The sequence below is a fragment of the Grampus griseus genome (assembly GCF_964374135.1).
Source record: "Grampus griseus genome assembly, chromosome: 3".
NCBI classification, from domain to species: domain Eukaryota; kingdom Metazoa; phylum Chordata; class Mammalia; order Artiodactyla; family Delphinidae; genus Grampus; species Grampus griseus.
This window is the reverse complement of record NC_139019.1, coordinates 155,116,309-155,141,636: the sequence shown is the minus strand read 5'-3', so window position 1 is coordinate 155,141,636 and position 25,328 is coordinate 155,116,309. Positions and strand designations below refer to the sequence as shown.

The window sequence follows — 25,328 nt, the reverse complement described above, 5'->3', positions numbered from 1 at the left end:
TTCAGTACCACCATGTTTTAGCAGTTACCTTTGCTGCAGTAGCTCTTTTGGTCACATACAGTTCCTGTAACTACATTTTAAGCTCATTGTTTGGAACCTGTGACATCCAGAACATCATTTTGCCTCGAATATCCACTTCCCCACGTAAAAAGGAAGCAAATGCTCTTAACACAAATTTGGGGGGTGAGAGTTGGAGGATACTAAACTCATGCAAACACCAAACTCTTGACTTCTCATTTTCCCTTCCAGATGGCAGGAGGGAATAAAGCTGGCTCCTGGGGTAGTTGATACACCTACTGAGTCTAGTTTTTCCCAGCCTAGCATTCAGCCTTTGGGTATCCAAACAAATGGAAGACAGAGACCAGGACCTATAAAGGTCTAGAAAAACCATAGACCACTTCCATTTTCTGAGGTTCTCAGTATACTGAAAACTGAAGATGTGATAAAAGTGAGTTACAAAAATTGTGGTGTGTTTGAAATTTTTCCATTGCACCATCCTTTTCTTTCAATCCTGTTGTCAGTGTGTCTTTGTGCCCTCTTTGTCAATGTTACTTAAGGAAACATCACAAATTGAAAGTTGAAATAACCTTGGAGGGTAGTGTTCTGGACTGTATTTGATGTTGGGTAACAGGGTGGCCTCAGGCTGCTGGGCCCAGAGCAGTGACTCTGCAGGAACGGTGGCGCCTGGTTACACAGCGTGGTGCAGTCGACCTCAGGCCTGACTTAAGGAGCCGTGACGGGTTCCGTCAGCGCCGCGCACTCGCTGCATTGGGGACCAGGCCCTTCCCGATATCTCACCGGACTTCCCACCCTTTCTTGCCAGCTGCCACTTGCCCCTCCAGAGAAGGAAACGGGATGCCAGACCCCGAGACCCGGGTCCAGGCCCAGGAGGGGTCGGAACCACAGAGACTGGGATGCAACGCCGGGCAGCAGGCCCAGTAAGGAACGAAGGCAACACGGCGCGGGAACGCCGGCCCGGCCGGCCCCGCCTCAGGGCGCGCGCCCTGGGCGGTACTCCATTCCGCCGCAGCCCGACCCCTTCTCTCCCGCCCAACCAACGGCCACTTCCTGCCTCACTCCCAGCCAATCCCCACTCTCCACGAAGAATAGCCCTAGGGGGCGTATGGGAAAGTGAAGAGAGCGATGGTCTCATCGACCAACCGAATCCCGGAACTTGCGCGGGGGGGCGGGATTTAGCGCTGGCCGCAGCTACTCAGGAGCGAGGGGCGGACGCAGGGCCGGGCTTCGTGCAGTGGGGCTCGCTCGCGCGGCGGTCGCGGTAGTCAAGGCCTCTTGGTTCAGCAGCACGTGACGGTTGTGCTGCCTCAGCCGCTGTCTTTACTGCAGCGCGGGGCCGGGTGTGCGGGCGGGAGGAGACGCGGCGCCGCCGGCGGTCCCCCTGAGGCTCGAGGTGAGACGGGAGGCCTGCTCGTGTTCTCGGGCCTGTGAGGACCCCTGGGGGCCTGGGTACGCGGCGCCGCGTCCGAGGGCCCGAGGAGCCGGGCGTGGCCGGGGCCGAGGGGTCCGGCTGGGTTTCGAGAGCTCAGGCCCAGGCGGACGCTCGGGCCATGAAGGGCGATGCCCGAACCTGGGCCGCCTGAGTTGGGTAGCCAGGCCCAAGCCGCGCCGGCGGGGTCGGGAGGCGTGGCAGGTGCCCTAGAGCCTCTCTTGACCTCTGGGAAGCTAACTTCTCCTTCTGGCTTTGCTTCTAGGGCTTTCTTAAGCCTGTTGTTGGCTGCTTGTGAAGCTGCGAGGTGTTCTGGTGTAACCGGGTAAAGGTCTGGAATAGGACCGGGCCTAGTCGGTATCCCTAGTAGTGGGGAAGGGTGATAGTGGGCCGAGAGAGAATGTTTAGGATTAGCATTACAGGTCCAGTATTTGAAAATTAAAACCACAAAGTGAAGACTGGACTCTGGTAGCCTGACGAGTATGAAGAATGTGCTAGAACACGCAGTGGTTGAAAAATTTCAGTCCTAACATTTACATCTATTCGGGGATGGGGAGTAAGTAAACTAGTAAATTCACAGGATTTTTAAAGCAGGAAAGCTCCCAAAAGCTCTCTGTGGGCAGGTTGTTTTATAGTGGAGGAAACTGAGGCCCAGAGCTCTGAATGATTGGCTCAAGGTCATGCGATTAATTTTATGATCACGTTGGAATTACTGTTGAGGCAGATTTGGTGTAGTTGTTAAGGCTAAGCCCTGATTCAAGTCCTTCATCAGCAATTTGTTGCTATGTGAACTTGGACAGTTTACTTCCCCTTTGTGCCCCAGTTCTCTCCAAATAATGGGTATAATACCTGGTGGAGTTGTTAGAATTAAATTGTGTACAAAAAAGGACTTTAACTGCTTGATAAACGATTGAAATAAATTGTTATGGTCTGAATGATGTTGGTCCACTACACCGGCATCCTACTTTTTGAGTTGATTAAGCCCTGGGACCTAAAGTCACATTTATGGAGATAGAGGAAGAAACTGATTTAGTGGATTAACTGCTGGGCATGACACAAGTGAATGCTGGCTGAAGGAAGTTAAACTGAGCTGAATATTAAAAGGTTGAGAGGACAAAGGTGAGCCACAGTTAGGCTCTTTACCTCTAATTTAAGAAATGGAACATTTTGCTTAATTTTTTAATAAGTAGAGTTGGTGGGTTGGGAGGATTTGATTTGTTTTGGTTTAGTTTCTTTTAAGGGAGGAACTGTATTGATCTTAAAATCATTCTGTATCTCAGTCTTTTGACAGTGCTGTTTAAGGGCCATGAGTAAAATCACTGCTGAATTGTACATTTGCTATAGTTAGAGCAGAGGTAAAAGATGGTGTGGGGAGTTCTGTGCACCACCCAGGATACACAAGCAAATAAGCGGGGGAACTGGATTATGAGATGGCCAGAATGAACTTTGTATTGGAGTAAATGTGTCGCACAACAAACAAATTTTCTGACCTATCTGATAATGGGTGTTAGCATCCCTCCCTACCTTACTATCTTAACTCAGCAGTTTCAACCAGCACATTATCTTTCAAGGACCTCGAGGGGTAAACGTTTTGACGGAAGTTGTTGCTGCAGTTTTGGCAATCATGCTCTTGCATCCTTTCAGTTACAGAGTTCACTTTGCCCTGAGAGATAGCTTAAGGGGATGAAGTGACAGTTGGTAAGCATAAATGCAGGCTCAAGAGATTTGAATTCCAGGCCCAGCATGGTAACTAGCTTAATGAACTACATTGGTTTCCACCTCTTTAAAATGGGAATGAAGAGTGCCCTGGATACCTTACCAGGAGGGACAAATAAGATGGTGAACATGAAATTACTTTGAATGGCATAGTGAACTGTGCAAATAGAAGAATTGGCAGCTCATAACAACTCCTTGGAAATAATAAAAGTGCCTGAACATAGTTATAACCTATATAGCTTACCGTAGAACTTTGTCAGTAAAGTGTATGTTGAATGCTTTGTTAACTAAAACAGATGTGCCTTTAAATTAAGCTCCACTGTGCGCTGTGAAAATTATTTGGAGAATTTTGTTTTTTAAATAATTTAGAATCTTCAGCAATGTTTTCGTATCCACATCTTAAACCTACTTAGTTTATAGGAGAAAAGAATGTGCTATGGAAAAATAGATTTTAATGTTCCTGTCAGTGAAAAGCAAAATTGAAAACTGTAAACTAGGCAGTAGTATATATCTGTTTTTAAGTGGATGATCATTTACAATAAAGACCACTTTGAATTTTATGTACTTTTTTCCCCCTTTAAGTGCTTCTATATTTTGACTAGATGCACATGTAGTAATATCAGAGGGACAGAAAGTAGTAGTATTAAAATGGTTATCTGCGACTGGAATCAAATTCCTTTTAAGTGGTTCCTTTTCAATCTAAGACTTCAAATTTCTTATTGCCTTAAAACTCAGCGTTTTAGAACCATCAAAAGTTAAATGGTGTCACTGGGCAATACCTAGTAATAGTAGAAATCACTGCTAATGTTGCATTTACTGTAAGCCAAGTACTGACATAAACACTTAACATGCATTTTGTTTATATAACAATCCTAAGAAGTACATAGTGTTGTTATTCTCATTTTAGAGATGAAGAAACTGAGGCCCTGAAGTTATTAAGTAGCTGATTAGGGATTGTGACTTCTGAGTTCCTGCTCATAACACTATTCTATGTTCTACGCCTAACTGTGACCTTGGACAGCTTATGTAACTTCTCTTAGCCTTAGTTTTGTCATGTGTCACATGGGGATGATAGAACTTCCTGGGGTTCTTCTGAGGGTTAAATTAGACAACCTAAGGTAAGACTTAACATTTTTAAAGGGTATATTGGGACTTCCGTGGTAGTCCATTGATTAAGACTCTGTGCTCCCAATGCAGGGAGCCCGGGTTTGATCCCTGGTCAGGGAACTAGATCCCACATGCATGCCACAACTAAAAGATCCCGCATGCCGCAGCGAAGATTCTGCGTGCTGCAACTAAGACCTGGCGCAGCCAAAATAAATAAATAAATAAATATATTTAAAAAATAAAAGGGTATATTAATAGATGAATGGATAGCCTACATGAAAGAAAGACTGCCTCATTTTTTATTACACACTGCCTTTTAAAAAAAAATCACTTTTGGGAATTCCCTGGCAGTCCAGTGGTTAGGACTTGGCTCTTCCACTGCAGGGGGCCGGGGTTCGATCCCTGGTTGGGGGACTAAGATCCCACAAGCCATGCGGCATGGCCAAAAAATAAAAATCTTTTTCCCCCCCCCAGAAACCTAGAACACCAGCTAGGCCACTTCTTCTGTTCTTCTTTCTAATTTCTCGTGGATCAAAGGAATTAGAGGTGAAATTTCCTAACTACTTTTAAGAGGTAAAATTCCACAAAGGAAAGCCCCAAACCAAATGGTTTTAACACCAATCCTTCACAAACCCTTCTAAAAAATAGAAGAGGGAACACTTCCCAACTCATTCTATGAAGCCAATATTACCATGATACCAAAACCAGACAGACTTCACAGGAAAAGAAAAACATAGAACAGTATCCCTTAAGAAAATAGATGCAAAAAATCCTCAAAATGCTAGCAAATGGGATCCAGCAACATATAGAATTATAGGGCTTCCCTGGTGGCGCAGTGGTTAAGAATCGGCCTGCCAATGCAGGGGACACGGGTTCGAGCCCTGGTCTGGGAGGATCCCACATGCCGCGGAGCAGCTAAGCCTGTGCGCCACAATTACTGAGCCTGAGTGCCACAGCTTCTGAAGCCCGAGCACCTAGAGCCTGTGCTCTGCAACGAGAAGCCACAGCAATGAGAAGCCTGCGCACTGCAACAGAGTAGCCTCCACTTGCCGCAGCTAGAGAAAGTCCGCGTGCAGCAACGAAGACCCAGTGCAGCCAAAAGTAAATAAATAAAATTTAAAAATTAAAAAAAAAAAATTATACACCACAACCAAGTGGGATTTATCCCAGAAATGTAAGGTTGGTTCACCAAACTATAATAAAGAATGTAATATACTGCATTAATAAAGGACAAAAACCGCATGATCATTGCAGTCGATAAAGTGCAACACCCTTTCGTGATAGAAGCACTCAACAAACTAGGAATAGAAAGGAACTTCCTCAGCCCTCTTGAGACAAATAATCCCTTCTGTGGGATTCCTTCTGTTCCTCTTTCTAATTTCTCATGGATTAAAGGAATTAGAGGTGAAATTTCCTAACTACTTTTAAGAAACAAAGTCTTACAAAGAAAACCCCAGAAGCAAATGGCTTCACTGGTGAATTCTACCAAATACTTAGGGAAGAATTAACGCTAGTCCTTCACAAACTCTTCCAAAAATACAAGAGAGAACACTTTCCAACTCATTCTATGAGGCCAATATTACCCTGATACCAAAACCAGACAAAGACTTCATAAGAAAACCGTAGACCGGTATCTTTTAAGAAAATAGATGCAAAACTAGACTAACTTGAAAATATTAAAGTTTAAATTTAATTTTAAAATAATTTGAGCCTCCCTTTGTTTTAAAGATTTTTTTTCTGAATGGACCCTTACTGAGCATAAAGATTCTGCCAATGAGAGGTGACAAATGTAATATTTCTTTAGTGTTTGCCCATTCCTAAAGTTGATCAATTTTGGATTTGTTAAAATTTGTTTCCATTAAATAGAATATTTTGTGTTCAGTTGAAGTCTCATGTACATTATTAAATGTGTATAGTAAAATAATATGGACTTTTTTTAGAATGTGTGTTGAGAACAGAATTATCATTAACCAAAAATAAGTTAAATTTGGGAGAATTCATAAAGAAAATTGGTGGAAGAGCAGGAAAAAAGAAAATCACGGATAAATAGGGATATTTCCCTGTCCAAATGCTATGATTGTATATACACCGTTGCAAGGAAGAGTTAAAGACGAAATCGTAGAGTATAATCAGAGGAAAGCTAGTGTTTCTTGTTACATAAAATCATTCAGCTTTGTTGAAATATAGGAGGTGTACGGGCACAGTTACACCTTTTGGCCCATTCTGGGAATTGAAAATGTATTCACTGTGGTTGTACTAATTTTGTATCAAAGAATAAACCATTTGGGAACTCCTATGAAGTACTGGACTCTGATAGACTTTGTATTTTTTTATATTTTCACAGCAAGCCTTCGAGCCACTAATACTACTAGCTACATTATAAAATAGGGAAGAAAGACTCATGGAAATTCAGTAAGCTGACCAAGGCCACAAAGAGGATCAGGAAAGTCTAGAACCCAGCTTTCTCTGACTTGACAGTTTACACCATCACATATACCATACTGCCTTTTGTATAAGGAGTTCATTTTCTGAATCATCAGTTTTTAAAATAGAAAACTTCCATCTCTAGAATTCAAGATAAATTCACTCTTTGAAAAGTTAAAAGAGTGAACTGAAACATTAAAAGTGAGTAGATTAGTTTCTCTTGAAAAATCCTTCTGACTCAGATTTTGAGAACTGGGCTTTTTGCTCTGTCCTTGGGAAACTGAGAAGCAAGTCAGAAATCATTTATATTATTTATAAATATATATTACAAATGTGCATATGTTTAGCTCCTGTTTTCTTGGCTTTGTGTACGTTTGTCTATGTGATCCCAGAGGGTAGAGCTTCTCTGACTTGGATATAGGTTGATAATTATATTTTATTATTAAAAACAAAACACTTATTAACTGGAAGGAAGGGAGTAAGGGGTTCATATTTCTAATCCAACTCATTTCTGAGTCTTCCTCTGTACTTCTGTGCTTTAGAATTTAAAGCTGTTTTCTAGACAACTTTGATCAAGTCTAAAGAACCATCTATACTGATCAGTAATAAATTTTTTAAAAGAAGATTTTAATTTTGAAATAATTATAGACCCACGGAAAGTTGCAAAATAGTACAGAGAGGTCTCTTGTACCCATCACCCAGCTTCCCCCAATAGTAGTATAGATAGATAACTATTGTAAAATATCAAAACTAGGAAACAATTGCACTGGTACAGTCTAAAGACCTTATTCAGATTTCTCCAGGTTTTATATGCCCTTGTGTGTACATAGTTATGTGCAATTTTATCATGACACTAATTCATTTTTGAAATTTTTACTTGTTTGACTTTTTTTTTAATAGAAGGAAAATACTCAAGCTAGAGCGTTAAGTAGTACTAACATACCTATGCACATTTTTTTCCTAGTTAGATAAAAGGTTATGAGTTTATTTTGGTATTATCCCCCTAAAACCCCCAACATTTGATTAATAGAACTAATACTACAGAATATTCATAAACTCTGAAAACATGGGCAAATACTTTTTATGTTTCCAGACTTTAAGGACACCCTATATAGATTGATCCTGAAGGTCAGAGACTTTTTTTTTTTAATCCTTAGTAACTAGTTGACACTCATGGAATTGACCACTATCAGCAAACATTCATTTAGTTTCTAACATGTGCTGGGTTTTCTGATGGGCATCATATATATTCTCCTTTAACCCTTTGTAACGCAGAATTCCGACAGTTCAGTCTTGTGACTGCCAGAAAACAGTCTTGAACTCTGCCACCCAGCATTTATTAAAAGTCCAGTTGAGAGAATTCACTGGTGGTCCAGTGGTTAGGACTCAGTGCTTTCACTGCTGGGGCCTGGGTTCGATCCCTGGTGGGGGAACAAAGGTCCTGCAAGCTGTGCAGTGCGGCCAAAAAAAAAAAGATAAAGTCCAGTTGAGAGATTTATTGATGAGTATTTGAAGGAAGTGCAGTCTGTTCACTTCTCTAGAACCTAGAAATTGTAAGTTTTATTTGTAGATCAGTTCTGGATCAACAGAAATCAGAACTTGGACTATATAGTGTTGGCCCTCATAGTATTGGTTTTATTGACTTAGGCTTTGCTCTAGTTAAAAACTCAAATTTACATATAACTTAAGGTATTTTAAAGAAAAGTTCACTTCAGTAGACTCATAAATATTAAAAGATTTTCTTGTTCGTGGTTTTGATTTTTAATTGCTGGCTCTTCTGGAGGTCTATGCTTGTAAGTAATTTGTAATTTGGCCAAGACAGGAATTTAAATGGCCCTACTGTGGGACAGTTTGTGGCATTAAGTAGCTTAGTCATGAGTTAGACATCCACCCAGCATTTGCACCCTAGCTCAAAGGGGCACTGCTGTAGAGTAACGGTCTTGCAGTGATAAAAAAATTAGAGCGAGAAAATGGCTCTTGGAAGAAAACCAGGAAATGAAGTGCTCCAAGAAAATGATGGCTTTCAAGCAGAAAGTAAAAGTATGGGAGAAACTGCTATAATGGCATTCAGGAATATGAGAAATCCTGTACTAGAAGAGCTAATGTAGCTTAGTGAGCATGAACTGTGAAGTAGAAGAGACTTAGAAAATGTAGTAAATGTTTATTTACTGCTGGAAAGTTACTCGGTTTAAAGGTACCTAATTTCTTTATTCACTTTTATTCCTGAGCATTCTGGATCTAGGAATCACTTGCTCTGTGGCTTTGGGCAAGTTGGGGGTGGGGGAGATGTGCTATTTGTTTTTTAAAAGCATTATTGCTTTGTTGCTGAGCTACTTGTTACGTATTTCCTATTGATAATCCTAGAAATAGTGGGTGACAACAGAGAAATACGCTCTCTGCTTAGGAGTCTGTAAATGTTAAGACAAATGAAGAGGGTTTTTTTTTTAATATTTATTTATTTTTATTTGGTTGTGCCCGGTCTTATGTGCAGCAGGTGGGCTCCTTAGTTGTGGCATGCAAACTCTTAGTTGTGGCATGCATGTGGGATCTAGTTCCCTGATCAGGGATTGAACCTGGGCCCCCTGCATTGGGAGCATGGGGTCTTAACCAGTGTGCTACCAAGGAAGTCCCCAAATGAAGGGTTTTAAAGGGAGAAAAAAGCTTCTGAAATCTTTTTAGACACTAAAATGTGAAAAATTATTTTGTGTTTCTAAGACAAAACCAGTATAGAATTACCAAGTAAGGTATTGGGAGACAGGAGACTTGGCCTCTGATCCTGATTCTGCCAATAACTGGTTTTTGGCAAATCAGTCACATTTGGTGCATAATAATGGAACATCTTTTTTAAAAAAAAATTTTTACAGAATAGTTTTGGATCTACAAAAAGATTATAAAGATAGTACAGAGTATTCCCATATAACCCATACCCAGTTTCTGCCATTATTAACAACATTAGTATAGTACGTTTATTATAATTAACGAACCAATATTGATAAATAATTACCAACTAAAGCCCATATTTAATTCAGATTTCCTTTGTTTTTACTTGCTGCCCTTTTTCTGTTCCATGATACCACACTACATTAGTCATCATGTCTCCTTAAGCTTCTCTTGGCTGTGACAGTTTTTTAGATTTTCTTTGTTTTTTGATGACCTTGACATATTTTGAGGACTACTGGTCAGATTATTTTGTAGCATGTCCCTCTGTTGGGATTTCTTTGATGTTTTTCTCATGACGAGAGGGAATATGGATTTTTGGGAAGAAGACCACAGAGGTTAAAGTACTGTTTTCATCATATTTTATCAAGGGTACATACTATCAACATGACCTATTACTTTGGATGTTGACCTTGATCAGCTGGCTGAGGTAGTGTTTGCTAGGTTTCTCCACTGTAAAGTTCTTGTTTTTCCCCCTTTCCATACTGTGCTCTTTGGAAGGATATCAATATCACTATGTGTAGCCCACACGTAAGGAGTGGGGGGTTACGTTCCACCTCCTTGACAGTGGAGTATCTACATCTGTTACTTGGAATATTTCTTCATGGGAAATTTGTCTCTTCCTCATTTATTTATTTACTCAATAATATATTTGTATTGTGTAGATTCATGGGCATTTATTTTATAATTTGAGGTATAATCCAGTACCACTTATTTTGTTGCTTGTATTGTTCCAGCTTTGGCCATTGCTTTTTCTTGTGTTCTTTTGACATAGTCCCCATCACTGTGGGTGTTCTGTTTTTGTTTTGAACACTTCCCTTTCGGGCACCACAAGATGCTCCAGGCTCGTCTTGTATATTTCCTGCCCTAATCCTAGAGTCAGCCAAGGAACACTGTTTCCTTTTATTCGAGATGATATTGGAAACCAAGATCCTTGCTACTAGGTGTATTTATTGCTACTGGGGTGTAGCAGTTTCTTGTATGCCCTCTTAGCTGACAGAGCAAGGAAATATATGTGTGTATACTAACTGGTATATATGCACGTATCTATAAATACTTCTCTGTGTAATCCTCTGTATATTAAGATAAACATGAATTCATACTATAGTCTCTCTCGCCCATTACCATGAGGATTATTTTAGCCTCTTTCCCTTGCTTATCTGTAAAATTCACACACCCAACACTGAAAGTGGCTCCCACAATCCATTTATTTAGTTGTTAAATTTTGATATACATATATAGCAGTATCCGAATTCTTAACCTGTATATTCATGTGAAACAACTTACTCAACTTGAGCAGTGCTTTTGTACAGTCTGGTTTTACAGACTCCACTCATTTCCAGAGTTACTTAGGTTAACATCTTTTCCCTCCACCCCATTCAGTGAGGTTGTTTTGTATGTTTGTAATACAGTTAGATTGTTTTGTCACATCCTGTGTGCCATCCTTGGATCACTCAACCTCTTCAATGATTTTTTAAAATTTTCATACATGGGGCTTCCCTGGTGGTGCAGTGGTTAAGGATCCACCTGCCAGTGCAGGGGACACAGGTTCAAGCCCTGGTCCGGGAAGATCCCACATGCCACCGAGCAACTAAGCCAGTGTGCCACAGCTGCTGTGCCTGTGCTCTAGAGCCCGCGAGCCACAACTACTGAGCCTGCGTGCGACAACTACTGAAGGCTGCACACCTAGGTCCCATGCTCCACACAAGAGAAGCCACCACAATGAGGAACCTGCGCACTGCAACAAAGAGTAACCTCCCTCACCGCAACTAGAGAAAGCCTGTGTGCAGCAACGAAGACCCAATGTAGCCAAAAATAAATAAATAAAATAAGTTTTTAAAAATATATTAAAAAAATTTTTTTCATACATGAAGATTCATTCTTTGTGCTATAAAGTTTTATGGGATTTGAAAGATGGATAGTGTCATGTATCCATAATTATAGCATCATAACAGAATGGTTTCACTGCCTAAGAAAGTCCCCTGTGCTTACCTATTCAACCTGACCCCCTCCCCTAAACCTCTGACTACCAGACTTTTTTTTTTTTTTTTGGTATCTAGAGTTTTGCCTTTTTCAGAATGTGATCTAATTGGAATTCTATAGCATGTCACCTTTTCAGACTGGCTTCTTTCACTTAGCAATAGGCATTAAAGATTCATCCAAGTCTTTTTTTGGCTTGATAGCTCTTTTTTTTTTAATTGAAGTATAGTTTATAGTTTATTTACAATGTTGTGTTAATTTCTGCTGTATGGCAAAGTGATTCATTTTAGATAGCTCATCTTTTAATTTCTGAACAATATTCCATCGTATGGGTGTACTACAGTTTGTTTATTCATTCCCCTACTGAAGAACATTTTGGTTTCTTCAAGTTTTGGGTGCTTATGGATAAAGCTGCTATAAACATTTGTGTGTGAGTTTCTGTGCATTTGTAAGCTTTCAGATCAGTTGGGCAAGTACCTGTGAGCATGATTGCTGAATCCTGTGGTAAGTCTATAGTTAGATTTGTAAGAAATTGCCAAACTGTGTTCCAGAGTGGCTGTACTATTTTGGATTTTCACCAGCAGTGAAATGAGAGTTCCCGTTACTTCACATCCTTGCCAGTTTTTTTAATCTTAGCCATGCGAATAGGTGTATAGTAGTATCTCATTGTTTTGTTTTATTTTATTTATATTTTAAAATTTATCTTTGGCTGTGTTGGGTCTTCATTGCTGCGTGCGGGCTTTCTCTAGTTGCGGCAAGTGGGGGTTATTCTTCGTTGTGGTGTGCGGGCTTCTCATTGCAGTGGCTTCTCTTGTTGCAGAGCATGGGCTCTAGGCTCGCGGGCTTCAGTAGTTGTGGCACGCAGGCTCAGTAGCTGTGGCTCGAGGGCTCTAGAGCACAGGCTCAGTAGTTGTGGCGCATGGGCTTAGTTGCTCTGCGGGATGTGGGATCTTCCTGGACCAGGGATTGAACCCGTGTCCCCTGCATGGGCAGGCAAAGTCTTAACCACTGCACCACCAGGGAAGGCCCTCATTGTTGTTTTAATTTGCAGTTACTTAATGGCAAATGATGTTTTCATATGCCATCTGAATATCTTCTTTGGTGAGGTATCTGTTCAGATCTTTTGCCCATTTTATAATTGAGTGGTTTTCTTATTTTTAAAAAATATTTATTTTTTAATTTATTTGGTTGTGGGTATTAGTTGTGACATGCGGGATCTTTAGTTGCGGCATGCGGACTCCTAGTTGTGGTGTGTGGGATCTAGTCCCCTGACTAAGAATCGAACCTGGGCCCCCTGCGTTGGGAGCACGGGGTCTTTTTTTTTTTTAATTTATTTATTTTTGGCTGAGTTGGATATTTGTTGCTGCACGTGGGCTTTCTCTAGTTGCAGTGAGTAGGGGGCTACTCTTTGTTGTGGTGCACGGCCTTTGTAGTACCTTCTCTTGTTGAGGAGCACGGGCTCTAAGTGTGTGGGCTTCAGTAGTTGTGGCTTGCGGGCTCTAGAGCGCAGGCTCAGTAGTTGTGGCGCACTGGCTTAGTTGCTCCGCGGCATGTGGGATCTTCCCGGACCAGGGCTCAAACCCGTGTCCCCTGCATTGGCAGGCGGATCCTTAACCACCGTGCCACCAGGGAAGTCCGGGAGCACGGAGTCTTAACCTCTGGACCACCAGGGAAGTCCCTGTTTCCTTATTGTTGAGTTGTGTTCTTCGTACATTTTGGAAACCAGTTTATTATTAGATATGTATTTTGGAAATATTTCTCCTACCTTGCTTTATTTTTTAATTCTCTTAAGTTTCTTTCATAGAGTTGAAGTTTTAAATTTTAATAAATTTCAGTTTAACCAATTTTTTCTTTCATGTATCTTGCTTTTTTTAATTTTTAAAAATTTATTAAAAAAACAAAACATAATGGTACAAAAAGGTTGAAAGTAAAAGAATTGGAAAAGATATACTGTGCAAATAATGTATCTTGCTTTTGATGTTGTATTGAAAACTCATTGTCAAACCCAAGATTACTTAAAATTTCTCCTGTGTTTTCATCTGGAGAGCGTAATAGTGCAACATCCTTTTTGGACTCCATTTGATAGAAGGAGTGTGGGTAGGAGGATTGAAATGAGGGTGGATTTTGTTTCTTGGTAATATTGGATTTTCATTAATGAAGCAGAGAATTAATATCACCTTAAAATATATTGTCTTGAATTATTTGTAAGTGTGACCAGGTCTTTAACAAAACTTGAAATGTTTGGGCTGGCTTCATAGTGGCTCTTGGGACTAGACCTGTTTGCTGTAGCAATTTCTCGGGAGTCTTGGCAAATTACAAATGTTGAAATAGCATATGTAAAACTAGCAGTGGCTTAGGATCATCAGTGCACAGCTATGAGAATCGGTTTACCATGGTTTGGCAGTAGTGGTTCCTCCACAGCTTTACAAACCTCTGGATAATGCGAAAGTTAACAGATATGTGCCTAAGACTTCTGAAAAACTGGGTCCTGCAACTCAGGGTGTAGGGGAAACGGTGGTGGAGCGAAGTGCATTTCCTGAAGTTTGCTGGAGACTCCCTATCCCTTTGTTGTTCTTGACAGGGATGGTAGCCTTCTGCTACCTGAAAACTGTTTTCCTTTCATTGGGTCATTCTGCCTCCGCCACACAGATGCCTCCTTTCCCAGGATCTTTGGTCCACCAACCAGGGCTAGCTGTTCTGCAGTTGCACTTTGCCTCACTAAACCCTACCTGAATCCCCTATTCCAGACCACTCCCTTTAGTACCCTTACTGACTAGTCTTCCAGTCCTGTCTCTATCACACCTTCTCAGTATTCAACTACATTTTGTCTAGCATAATAGAAATATGGGATATGAATTCTTTGACTCTTATTGGTTGTGATAATGAGTAAATGATTGGGTTATTTTCATTTTACTAGTCTTAGTTATTAATATGTAAAGTAAAATTAGAGTAATACCTCAAGGGAGGTTTATGCGAAACAGTGTGCCTATGTGAAAGTGCTTTTATTAACTGGAAAACAAAGCACAAATTGATTATTCATAAACCCTAATCAGTGGTTCTCAAAGTGTGATTCCTGAGCTAGCAGCCTTTGCATCTCCTGGAACTTGTTAGAAATGTGAAGTCCTAGCCCACTGGGCCCAGCCCACATCTACTGAATCAGCAATTTTTTAAATTTATTTTTAATTTTTAAAATAAATTTATTTATTTTAGTTATTTTTGGTGGTGTTGGGTCTTTGTCACTGCGTGCAGCCTTTCTCTAGTTGTAGCGAGCGGGGGCTACTCTTTGTTGCGGTGCACGGGCTTCTCATTGCAGTGGCTTCTCTTGTGGAGCAAGGGCTCCTGGCACGCAAGCTTCAGTGGTTGTGGTATGCGGGCTCAGTAGTTGTGGCTCGTGGGCTCTAGAGCACAGGCTCAATAGTTGTGGCGCACGGGCTTAGTTGCTCCACGGCATGTAGGATCTTCCTGGACCAAGGCTCAAACCTGTGTCCCCTGCATTGGCAGGCGGATTTCTCTTTTTGAATTTTATTTAATTTATTTTTTTATGTAGCAGGTTCTTATTAGTTATCCATTTTATACATATTAGTGTATATATGTCGATCCCAATCTCCCAATTCATCCCACCACCACCACCACCACTACTACCCCACCCCCGGCAGGCGGTTTCTTAACCACTGCGCCACCAGGGAAGCCCGTGATTTGTTTTAAAAAGCCCCCTGATGCATGCTAAAGTTTGAGAAGCACTGCCTTATATAAAATTATGCTTAACCTAAGGACAGTTGTATTAGTCTACTTGGACTGCCGTAACGGTACCACAGGCTGGGTGGCGTAAAAAGCAGAAATTTATTTTCTCACGGTCTGGAGTCTGGAAGTCCATGATCAGGGCATTGGCAGAGTTGGTTTCTGGTGTGGACTTTCTCCTCGGCTTGCAGAGAGCCACCATCTTGTTGTGTCCTCTCACATGGACTTATGTGCACACGGACTTCTGGCTCTCTTCATCTTATATAGATTCCAGGCCTATCGGATTAGGCCTTATGACCTCTTTTAACCTTAATTACTTCCCTAAAGGTCCTATCTCCAAATATTACATTGGGAGTTAGGGCTTCAACATGTGAATGGGGGGAGGGGGGCACAGTTAAGCCCACAACAGCAATGTATCAACAAATTAAAAATTATTGGGAAAAAAAAATCAGGCTTACCTTTTTAAAAGGTAAGTAGTTAGCTCATCTCCCTGATTAGCTTTTCCTTGAGCAGCGATTTTCCAGCATCAGTACTTAGTCCGGATTAATCCACTGGTTTTGTGCTTCATTTAATTACTACTAGGCTTACCACATTTTGTCTTTTAAAAAGTTTTAACAATTGTATGCATATATTGTTTTAGCTATGTTTTGGGCTAATTTGGTTTTGTAGCTTATCCCTGGGAACCCAGCTACCATTTATAGCATTGTTTCTGTGAGGACTTGGGACTTGTATAGAGTTGATTTAGATAAAAGTGTTGAATCAACCTGTTTAGTTTTAGAGAATCCCTTGTAGTTGTAAATGAAAGCAATGTTGCTGTGCCATTGTATATTATTTTGATAGTAGAGAATAGAGGCCTTTCCAGTGAATAAATGAAATTAGTGATATTCCTAGTATATTAGAAACTAGAGCAGAATGTTGACATTGAGAGTTTCTCCTAAAAACTAATACCAGTCCTAGGAAACATTATCAATGATTTTATTTAGCACTTTTTTTTTTAGCACTTTTATTTTCTGCACTGCCTAAATGCTAAGCATTTAGGAATCCAGTGAACTTTACCTTCTTTCATTTTGTGAAAACAGTACCCAAGATATGTAAATAAAAGAAATACCACCAAATGATATGTGAAAATCTAGTTCTACATACTGTTACTCACTTTAAAGGATTATAGAGTTTATAAGGAATTAGGTGTCAAATTCAGCATTGGAATAAGTTGATGTATAAGACACCAAAAAAAATTAAGCTATTTTCTTTTTTTAAATTTTTTAAAAAAATTTTTTATTTTATTTATTTATTTTTGGCTGTGTTGGGTCTTCGTTGCTGCACGCGGGCTTTCTCTAGTTGCGGCAAGCAGGGGCTACTCTTCGTTGTGGTGCGTGGGCTTCTCATTGCAGTGGCTTCTCTTGTTGAAGAACACGGGCTCTAGGCACGTGGGCTTCAGTAGTTGTGGCACACAGGCTCAGTAGTTGTGGCTCACGGGCTCTAGAGTGCAGGCTCAGTAGTTGTGGCACACAGGCTTAGTTGCTCCATGGCATGTGGGATCTTCCTGGACCAAGGCTCAAACCCGTGTCTCCTGCATTGGCAGGCGGATTCTTAACCACTGCACCACTAGGGAAGCCCCTAAAATCTTTTTTATTGTAGTAAAAACGCTTATCATAAGACTTACCATATTAACCATTGTTAAGTTCAGTGGCATTAAGTACATTCTCATTGTTGTGCAGCTTTCACCTCCATCCATCTCCAGAGAGAACTCTTTTCGTCTTGGAGAATTGAAACTCTATACTACCTACTACCAAATCTTTTTGTGCATCCATGTGGCTCAGTTTTTATATCTTTAGGTCTGCGGTTTTGGGAAAAGGACCAACTACCATCCATGACAGTCTAATACAATACATAAGGCACTTACAGACTTAGAAAATAAGAGGTAAAGATAGCTGGTCTGTGGTTTAATATATTTTTTTGTTGAGTCTTAAAACACTAATTTAAAACCATATCTACACTTGATGGTCTTTGGACAAGAGCAGCAGCATCTAAATTAAGTGTTTAATGTGAGGCTAGTTAGCTCCTCTGTTACTTCATTGTAATGTTTTAACTCATTTAAACTAACCTGTAAAAGGGGCTTTGTCCATTGTAGAGCTCTTTACAAATGCAGGAATTTAGTTTGAAATTGTATCTGAACACCATAAATTTGTGTAGCCAACATGATATTCTATATGGGGACACCTGTTTATGTTTGAGTTTTATTTTGAAATTTTTATTGAAATTGAATCTTTTAACTAACTGATTTTAGGAAAACCGCTTTATCATTCTGGATTCACTTTCTTTATCTGTAAAATGAACTACAATGAAGTTCTGATTTGAAAGCCTTAATTTTAAATAAGAGAGGGGTTAGGGCTTCCCTGGGGGCGCAGTGGTTGAGAGTCCGCCTGCCGATGCAGGGGACACAGGTTTGTGCCCCGGTCTGGGAAGATCCCACATGCCGCGGAGTGGCTGGGCCCATGAGCCATGGCTGCTGAGCCTGTGCGTCCGGAGCCTGTGCTCCGCAACGGGAGAGGCCACAACAGTGAGAGGCCTGCGTACCGCAAAGAAAAAAAAACAAATAAATGAGAGAGGGGTTAGTGATCTTACAAAATTTTTTTAAAAGGAGGTGATGCATTTAACTGTACCCTTTTTTATATTTAGATCATGGAAGGGAAGTGGTTGCTGTGTGTGTTACTGGTGCTTGGAACTGCTCTTGTTCAGGCTCATGATGGACATGAAGATGATGTGATTGACATTGAGGATGACCTTGATGATGTCATTGAAGAGGTAGAAGACTCAAAACCGAAAGCAGATACCAGCACTCCTCCATCTCCAAAGGTTTGAAGTGGTCTTTGAATCTATTCATTTTGCCTCTTGAGATAACCAAAGGATGAAGGTAAATTTTGGATCCTTATCACAGGGAAAGCAAAATTTGCTAAAATTTTTATTGATCTCTCTGTCAGCCTTTGTTATATTGTCCCAAAGATAAGTTATATGGATTGAATTCGAGGGCCAGCTATGAAAGTTTGAAAGCAAATCAAGAGAATAGATCCTACTGAGAAAGGAGTGTTGCTGAATATTTCAATTCTTAATTCATTTTTATATTTAACACAGGTCACCTACAAAGCTCCAGTTCCAACAGGAGAAGTGTATTTTGCTGATAGCTTTGACAGAGGAACTCTGTCAGGGTAAGTGTTTCTTAGGGGGAAAAAATCTTAGAGGCAGACATCATATAAATAAGATGGGATAGTGTATTCCTTTTTGGATATTATTTTATATAGTGAAATGTCTAACTATTTTATATCTTTCATCCCTTTTAGGAAAATAGTGTTTTAGAACATGTGGTTCTTGCTTCCATATCTTTTCCCTTCACCCTGTATTTTGTTCTTTGAGAAAGTTGTTTTCTCTTGAGTCTTAAAAGGTGAAATTATTTCATGGGTTTGGTACTTTTTCTTACAGATTTTTGAGTTGAGTACAATATATTATCACTACTTGAATGACATTTAAAAGTTGAAAGTACAGTGGTTAGGTAGGCTAAGAAGAGCTGGATAGTTCCTATTTTTATTATTGTTTACATTGTTTCTTTTTACAGGCCAACTATAATTTGAATCTTAATTTAGGGGTATGTCTTAATTACAGGTGGATTTTATCCAAAGCCAAGAAAGATGACACTGATGACGAAATTGCCAAATATGATGGTGAGAGTTGCATTTGATTTAGATATAATAGCAGATTGAGGTTTGATGTATTTCCATAGTATCTCTCAAGACTAGTTTAAAAGGAGTATGTATAGGGCTTCCCTGGTGGCGTAGTGGTTGAGAGTCCGCCTGCCGATGCAGGGGACACGGGTTCGTGCCCCGGTCCGGGAAGATCCCACATGCCGCGGAGCGGCTGGGCCCGTGAGCCATGGCCGCTGAGCCTGCGCGTCCGGAGCCTGTGCTCTGCAACGGGAGAGGCCACAACAGTGAGAGGCCCATGTACTGGGAAAAAAAAAAAAAAAAGAGTATGTATACATTTTAAGATTTTTCACTGGAAGTTTGCTTTCTTTGTGTGTTCTATTATATTTTATAGGGTTAGACCTGTTTAATGTTTATTTTTACACCATAAAATGGAAGGAGATTTATTACCCATGGTGCTGTATTTTGGAAATGGAAGGTCTTTTCTAGGCATTGGTAGAATGAATGTGCTATAGGTTTTTAAAAACCATATCCTAATATTTGTCAATTATGTGTGTTTAATATTAATAGACCAGCTCTCAGAGGTAAATGGAACATGTTAAACATTTGTCAGTATGATGGATTTGCACAACTTGGAGTTTTGTTTGTTACGATTTCAGGATCTTCAGAGGTGTAATTAGGGAGTGGGACCTTTTTGTTGTCTTGCAGGAAAATGGGAGGTAGATGAAATGAAGGAAACAAAACTTCCAGGCGATAAAGGACTTGTATTGATGTCTCGAGCCAAGCATCATGCTATCTCTGCTAAACTGAACAAGCCTTTCATCTTTGATACCAAGCCTCTCATTATTCAGTGAGTGAAACAATTGCTTGATAGACCCTTTCTAGGAAGAGTGAAGACATTATATTATAAAACTATTACTCTATGTAAAAAAAAATTATGAGAATAATTACATGCTACAGTAGGAATTTTAGGATGTATTTAAGCATCCTGTAATGTAACATTTTTTTCATGCCCAGTAAATTATTTTGAAATAAATCAGCTATTTTTCCTACTGATAGCAAATGAACTTCTGGATTTTGCAAATAGTATTTACTGGGAATCTGCATTAAGATTTAATTTTCTTTTACTTATTTAATTTTGGGGGATTGGGTAAGTATAACAATAGAAGATGGAATCTTCACATATGACCTGTGATAAAACATGTGACCAAAGTGGGGGAAAGGGAAATAAATTAAGAAATTTGATCTTTCAAAATGCCATATGGTCTCTGCCTTTCTCTCTGAAATTAGGTATGAGGTTAATTTCCAAAATGGAATAGAATGTGGTGGTGCCTATGTGAAACTACTTTCCAAAACCCCAGAGCTCAACCTGGTAGGTACTTCCTATTTCTTTATGTGGCCTCCCACAGTTACCTTTTAAGAATCTCAGAGAAAAGGAAAGAAAATTTTCTAAGACCAGTGAAAATAAGGCCGTTTCTCCTGCTGCTGTTGAAATATTTTGGAGGCTGGAAATACTGACCTTGACATTTCTGTGCTTTTTATTTGAAATGTAAATTTCAAAGCTGTTTTGTTTTATCCTTGGTTTCTGTCCTGTGTAATTTTTAGTTTTAGCAAACTTATTTCTTTGTGTTATGAAAGAAGCAGTAACTATCTAGGTATATGCATTATTTTGTGTTTTTAAGCACTTTCATATATTCTCATGTAAAATTTCCCGGTAATTTCTGGTTATTCCTTTTCACTGGTATCTGTACAAACCTCATAAATGAATAAACTTTTCCTGTAATAGGACACTATTTGGGATTTTATAAGAGGACATATCACACTTTTGAAAGGTTGCTTTTCAACACTTTGAGTTACTTAATCCATTTTTGTTTCTGAAGGATCACTTCCACGACAAGACCCCTTACACGATTATGTTTGGTCCAGATAAATGTGGAGAGGACTATAAATTGCACTTCATCTTTCGCCACAAAAACCCCAAAACGGGTGTATATGAAGAAAAGCATGCTAAGAGGCCAGATGCAGATCTGAAGACCTATTTTACTGATAAGAAAACACATCTTTATACATTAAGTAAGAAAAACTATTAATAAATTTTGGTTTTTATGGCACTACACATTTATCATCCATTTAATTTAAAGATTGTAAGCCTGCAAATAAGAATCTCTGTTGACTTAATATTAGTTGTGAGAAGAACTTAATTTCTCAGCACTAAAATATCTCTTCCTTAGGTTGAATTGAGAGCTAGGGTTTGAAACAATTTTAAGAATAAGATTGTATGTCCCATAAAGAGCTTCTTTGCTTGATCCTCACCCTTCATTTCCTCCCTTTGTTTATTTTCTTGTTGATGGGATGTTAAGTTATAGGACATACAATAGAAATATGTGTACAGTTTTTTTCAAAGTATCTTCTAGTTGAACTTGTTTGGATGCTCCAACACCTAGACAGTTGAGTTTAATCATTTGGACATTGGAATGGGTCTTTTTATTTAATGAAGTTTTTCCTGCTGCTTTGAGATCACATATAGACATGCCTCTTTTCCTAAAGAATGCAATAACCTTTCTTCTTTATAACAAAAGTAATATATATTCAGCATAGGAATTTAAAAGGAAAAAGAAAGCAAAAAGAAAACAAAATTATCTGAAATATCAACACTGTGATATGTATTTGGCTATATGTGAATAAACATGTGTATATGTATAGACACATGTAATTTTTATTAGAAGTTAAGTGTGCTATATTTCACTTTTTCTCTTCACAAAAGCATGAGAATCTTTCTGTGAGAGTAGATATCACTGATAACATTGATAACCTTCATTGTCATTGAGGATAGCAGCATAGTACTCTGTCATTTTCCATAGTACTCTGGATGTTCTGTGACCTAGTCGGTTGCCTATTAGGCTTTTAGATGTAGGATCCAGGCTTTAGCATAATTCACACTTAAGATACCTTTATGGATTTAAAATTATGTTTGCATTCTTCACTGGATTCCAAAAGTACAACCTGAGTAGACACGTGGTTTAATAAACCACATGTAATTGAAATTTTGTGTAATTTGAAATTTGGGCAACATAGTGGTAATACCAACTCAAAAAATGAGGAAATGGGCCTTTTCTGTTGGGGGACAGTTATAATAAGTAAACTTATTTGCCTGTTGACTGGTGTGTAACCATTTGTGTCAAACCAATATTGCATTAGTTTATGTACCTTTGTTTTTTTTGATGTTTTTAATGTTCATACATGGAATCTTTTGGTGTGTAAAAATTTTACCTGTCATTTGTTCTAATTCCTAAAAACCTGAAGAACTAACATTTACGACTTACAGATAAGGAAAAAGCGTGCTAACTTGCATAAGGCTCCATGACCATGTTCTAACGCCCAAGGTCTTTACTCCATGCTTCTGCTTTCTGTTAGAAATATGATTGTTTGTGTTGTGGTAAAGAGAGCTTGGGAATGAGTGGCTAATTAACTTTTTAAAATTGCATTTAATTTTTTCAGTCTTGAATCCAGATAATAGTTTTGAAATATTAGTGGACCAGTCTGTTGTAAACAGTGGGAATCTGTTAAATGACATGACTCCTCCTGTAAATCCTTCACGTGAAATTGAGGACCCAGAAGACCGGAAGCCTGAAGATTGGGATGAAAGACCAAAAATACCAGATCCTGATGCTGTCAAGCCAGATGACTGGTGAGTCTTCGGGACCTGTCTTTGAATGCAGTGGAGCATTTCGTACATTCCATTTGGCTTGAACAATTGAATGGTGGTTGAAATCTGATAATTTGGATAATCTGTGATGCAGTCTAAATGTTAGGAAAAATGTAGACTACTATAGCTGAAAATAGTAGTGACCACCTAGTGATTACTAGGGCCATCGTGATCATCTGGGCTGCCTCATACCATTTTACAAGCCACCAAATGCTGAAACTGATGATAGAGTTTGCCTGTGGTGACACGGTTGGTTTGTGGCAGAACCTCGGGTCTTTCGGCCTGGCCTTTCCAATGCTTCTATGAATTCACATTTAAAGCTGGAGTCCTAAAATTTTAAATTTTAATTTGAAAAATAACCTTTTTACTATTTAAACAATACTCAGGAGATCTCTCCTCCGTGGTGAGCACTGGAATACAAAACCACAAGCACACCAGCTGCCTACACAACTCCCAGTCTAGTTGTGAGACAGGCACTTGAAGTTGGCATGCATGGGATGAATGGTCTAATATGTGTTACTTGTGACCAGAGCACCAGGTATACCTAACTTCAGTAGTTTCTTGGAGTTGGGCAAATCAAATTGAGAACTGAAAGTGGGCAAGAGTTAACTTAACTGGTGAAGATGGAAAATGGTATTCCCTGGTTGAAGGAGAATATCAGGTGCAAAAGTAGAGGAATAGGAGTGAGCTTAACACGTGTGAGGGAAATTGAGTAGCCTTTTACATAAAGTGCAAATTGGAGAGTGGTAAGAAAAGAAAACAGGTGGGTTGTACTCTTGTATGTGACCATCTTTGAACTCTGGTATGGTGACTTTTGGAAATGTCAGGAAGTGAACAAAGAGAAGTGATAAAACTGATCTTCCACTTGTAAGTATCCTCTTAGGCTTCACAGTTAAATTCTAGTTGATACTTTTATGCTGCACTGGTGTAGTGGGTGAGTTTATTTGTATATTTGGTGAACATTAGATTTCGACTCAGCCTTGTTCAGTATTGTATTCCTTAACTAGCTGTTTTATTTTGGGGGTGGAGAAGTGAATGTTCAGCTTGAAAGATCAGCTGAATGATATACAAGTTTAAGTTCTTACACAATTTTAAACTAGCAAATTTCAAAACCAAGCATAATCCTGACCAAGAATAGAAGATGTCTCTGCTTACCAGCTAAAGTGGCTCTAACAATAACTGCATAAAGCTTTGAAATTAGGTACTTCCTGATGAACTTTTAAGGGTAACTGAGTCATAATTCACATGCTAAAATCCACCCTTTAAAGTGTACAGTTCAGTGGTTTTACAGTATGTTTGCAGTGTTGTGCAACCATCACCACTGTCTAATTCCCGAACATTTTTATCACCCAAAAAGAAGCCCATACCCATGAAGCAGTTACTCCGTATTTCTCCCTTCCACCAGCCCCTGGCAACCACTAATCTGCCTTCTGTCTCTGTGGATTTGCCCATTCTGGATATAGAATAATATAATATGTGGTCCTTTGTGTCTAGCTTCTTTTGCTCAGCATAATGTTTTTAAGACTCATCCATGTTGAAGCATGGATTAGTACTTCATTCCTTTTTATGACTGAAGACTGTTCCATTGTGTGGATAAGACCACATTTTATTTATCCATTCCTTATTTGATTGACATTTAGGGTGTTTCCCTTTTTTGGCTGTGGTTATGAATAATGCTGCTATGAACATTCATGTATAGGTTTTTGGGTGAATATACATTTTCATTTCTCTTGGGTATATTCCTAGGAGTGGAATTGTTGGGTCCTATGGTAATGACGTTTAACTTTTTGAGGGACTGCCAAACTGTTTTCCAAAGTGGCTGTACCATTTTACTTGCTCACAATCAATGTATGAGGGTTTCATTTTCTCCACATCCTTGCCAATACTTAGTTTTATCAGTTTTTTTATTATAGCCATCCTACTGGGTATGAAGTGGTATCTTATTGTGGTTTTGATTTGCATTTCTCTGATGGCTAATGATGTTGAACATATTTTCATGTGCTTATTGGGCATTTCTATGTCTGAAGAAATGTCTATTCAATCCTTTGCTGGTTTTTAAACTGAGTTGTCTTTTTATTATTAGGTTGTAAGAGTTCTTTATAAATTCTGCATACTAGGCCCTTGTATATGATTTTAGATATTTATAGGAGGAACTATTTTAAGTTTTTTGATTAAGTAAGGCCTACATATTTTTAGATTGCCCTGTTTCAGATTCACAAAGTGGGACCACATTGTGATTCTCTGGCCAATGTTGTCAGTAATTGGCTTTTTCTTTTGTGTTTAAGGGATGAAGATGCCCCTGCTAAGATTCCAGATGAAGAAGCCACAAAGCCTGAAGGCTGGTTAGATGATGAACCTGAATATGTACCTGACCCAGATGCAGAGAAGCCAGAGGATTGGTATGAGCTTTAGTTAACTTTTGAAATTGCCTGCTTTTTTATTGAAGTAAAAGTTAATACTTAAATACAGCTAACTGCTCAAATTTAAGTGTAGAGCTCAACAAACTAAATTGATTACATTTTCATCTCTTTTTTTAAATGCATCTGTCATGAAAAACCCTTATTACTGGAAATGTGGA

The 25,328-nt window shown here is 39.3% G+C and overlaps 1 protein-coding gene across 2 annotated transcripts in view; it reads left to right on the top strand.

Annotated features, from left to right (window-relative positions):
- Positions 1-1,253: 1,253 nt before the first annotated feature.
- Positions 1,254-25,328, top strand: part of CANX (calnexin) — a gene marked incomplete at its 3' end in the record, with an annotated part of 32,119 nt that continues 8,044 nt past the window's right edge. For both annotated transcript variants that reach the window (XM_082650821.1, XM_082650820.1), the window contains exons 1-9: positions 1,254-1,411; positions 18,029-18,205; positions 18,482-18,555; positions 19,007-19,065; positions 19,753-19,894; positions 20,335-20,416; positions 20,925-21,117; positions 22,543-22,732; positions 25,036-25,149. In XM_082650821.1, coding sequence (XP_082506947.1) covers positions 18,032-18,205; positions 18,482-18,555; positions 19,007-19,065; positions 19,753-19,894; positions 20,335-20,416; positions 20,925-21,117; positions 22,543-22,732; positions 25,036-25,149 — 1,028 coding nt within the window. In that variant the 5' untranslated portion in view covers positions 1,254-1,411; positions 18,029-18,031. The remainder of the gene's footprint in view (positions 1,412-18,028; positions 18,206-18,481; positions 18,556-19,006; positions 19,066-19,752; positions 19,895-20,334; positions 20,417-20,924; positions 21,118-22,542; positions 22,733-25,035; positions 25,150-25,328) is intronic.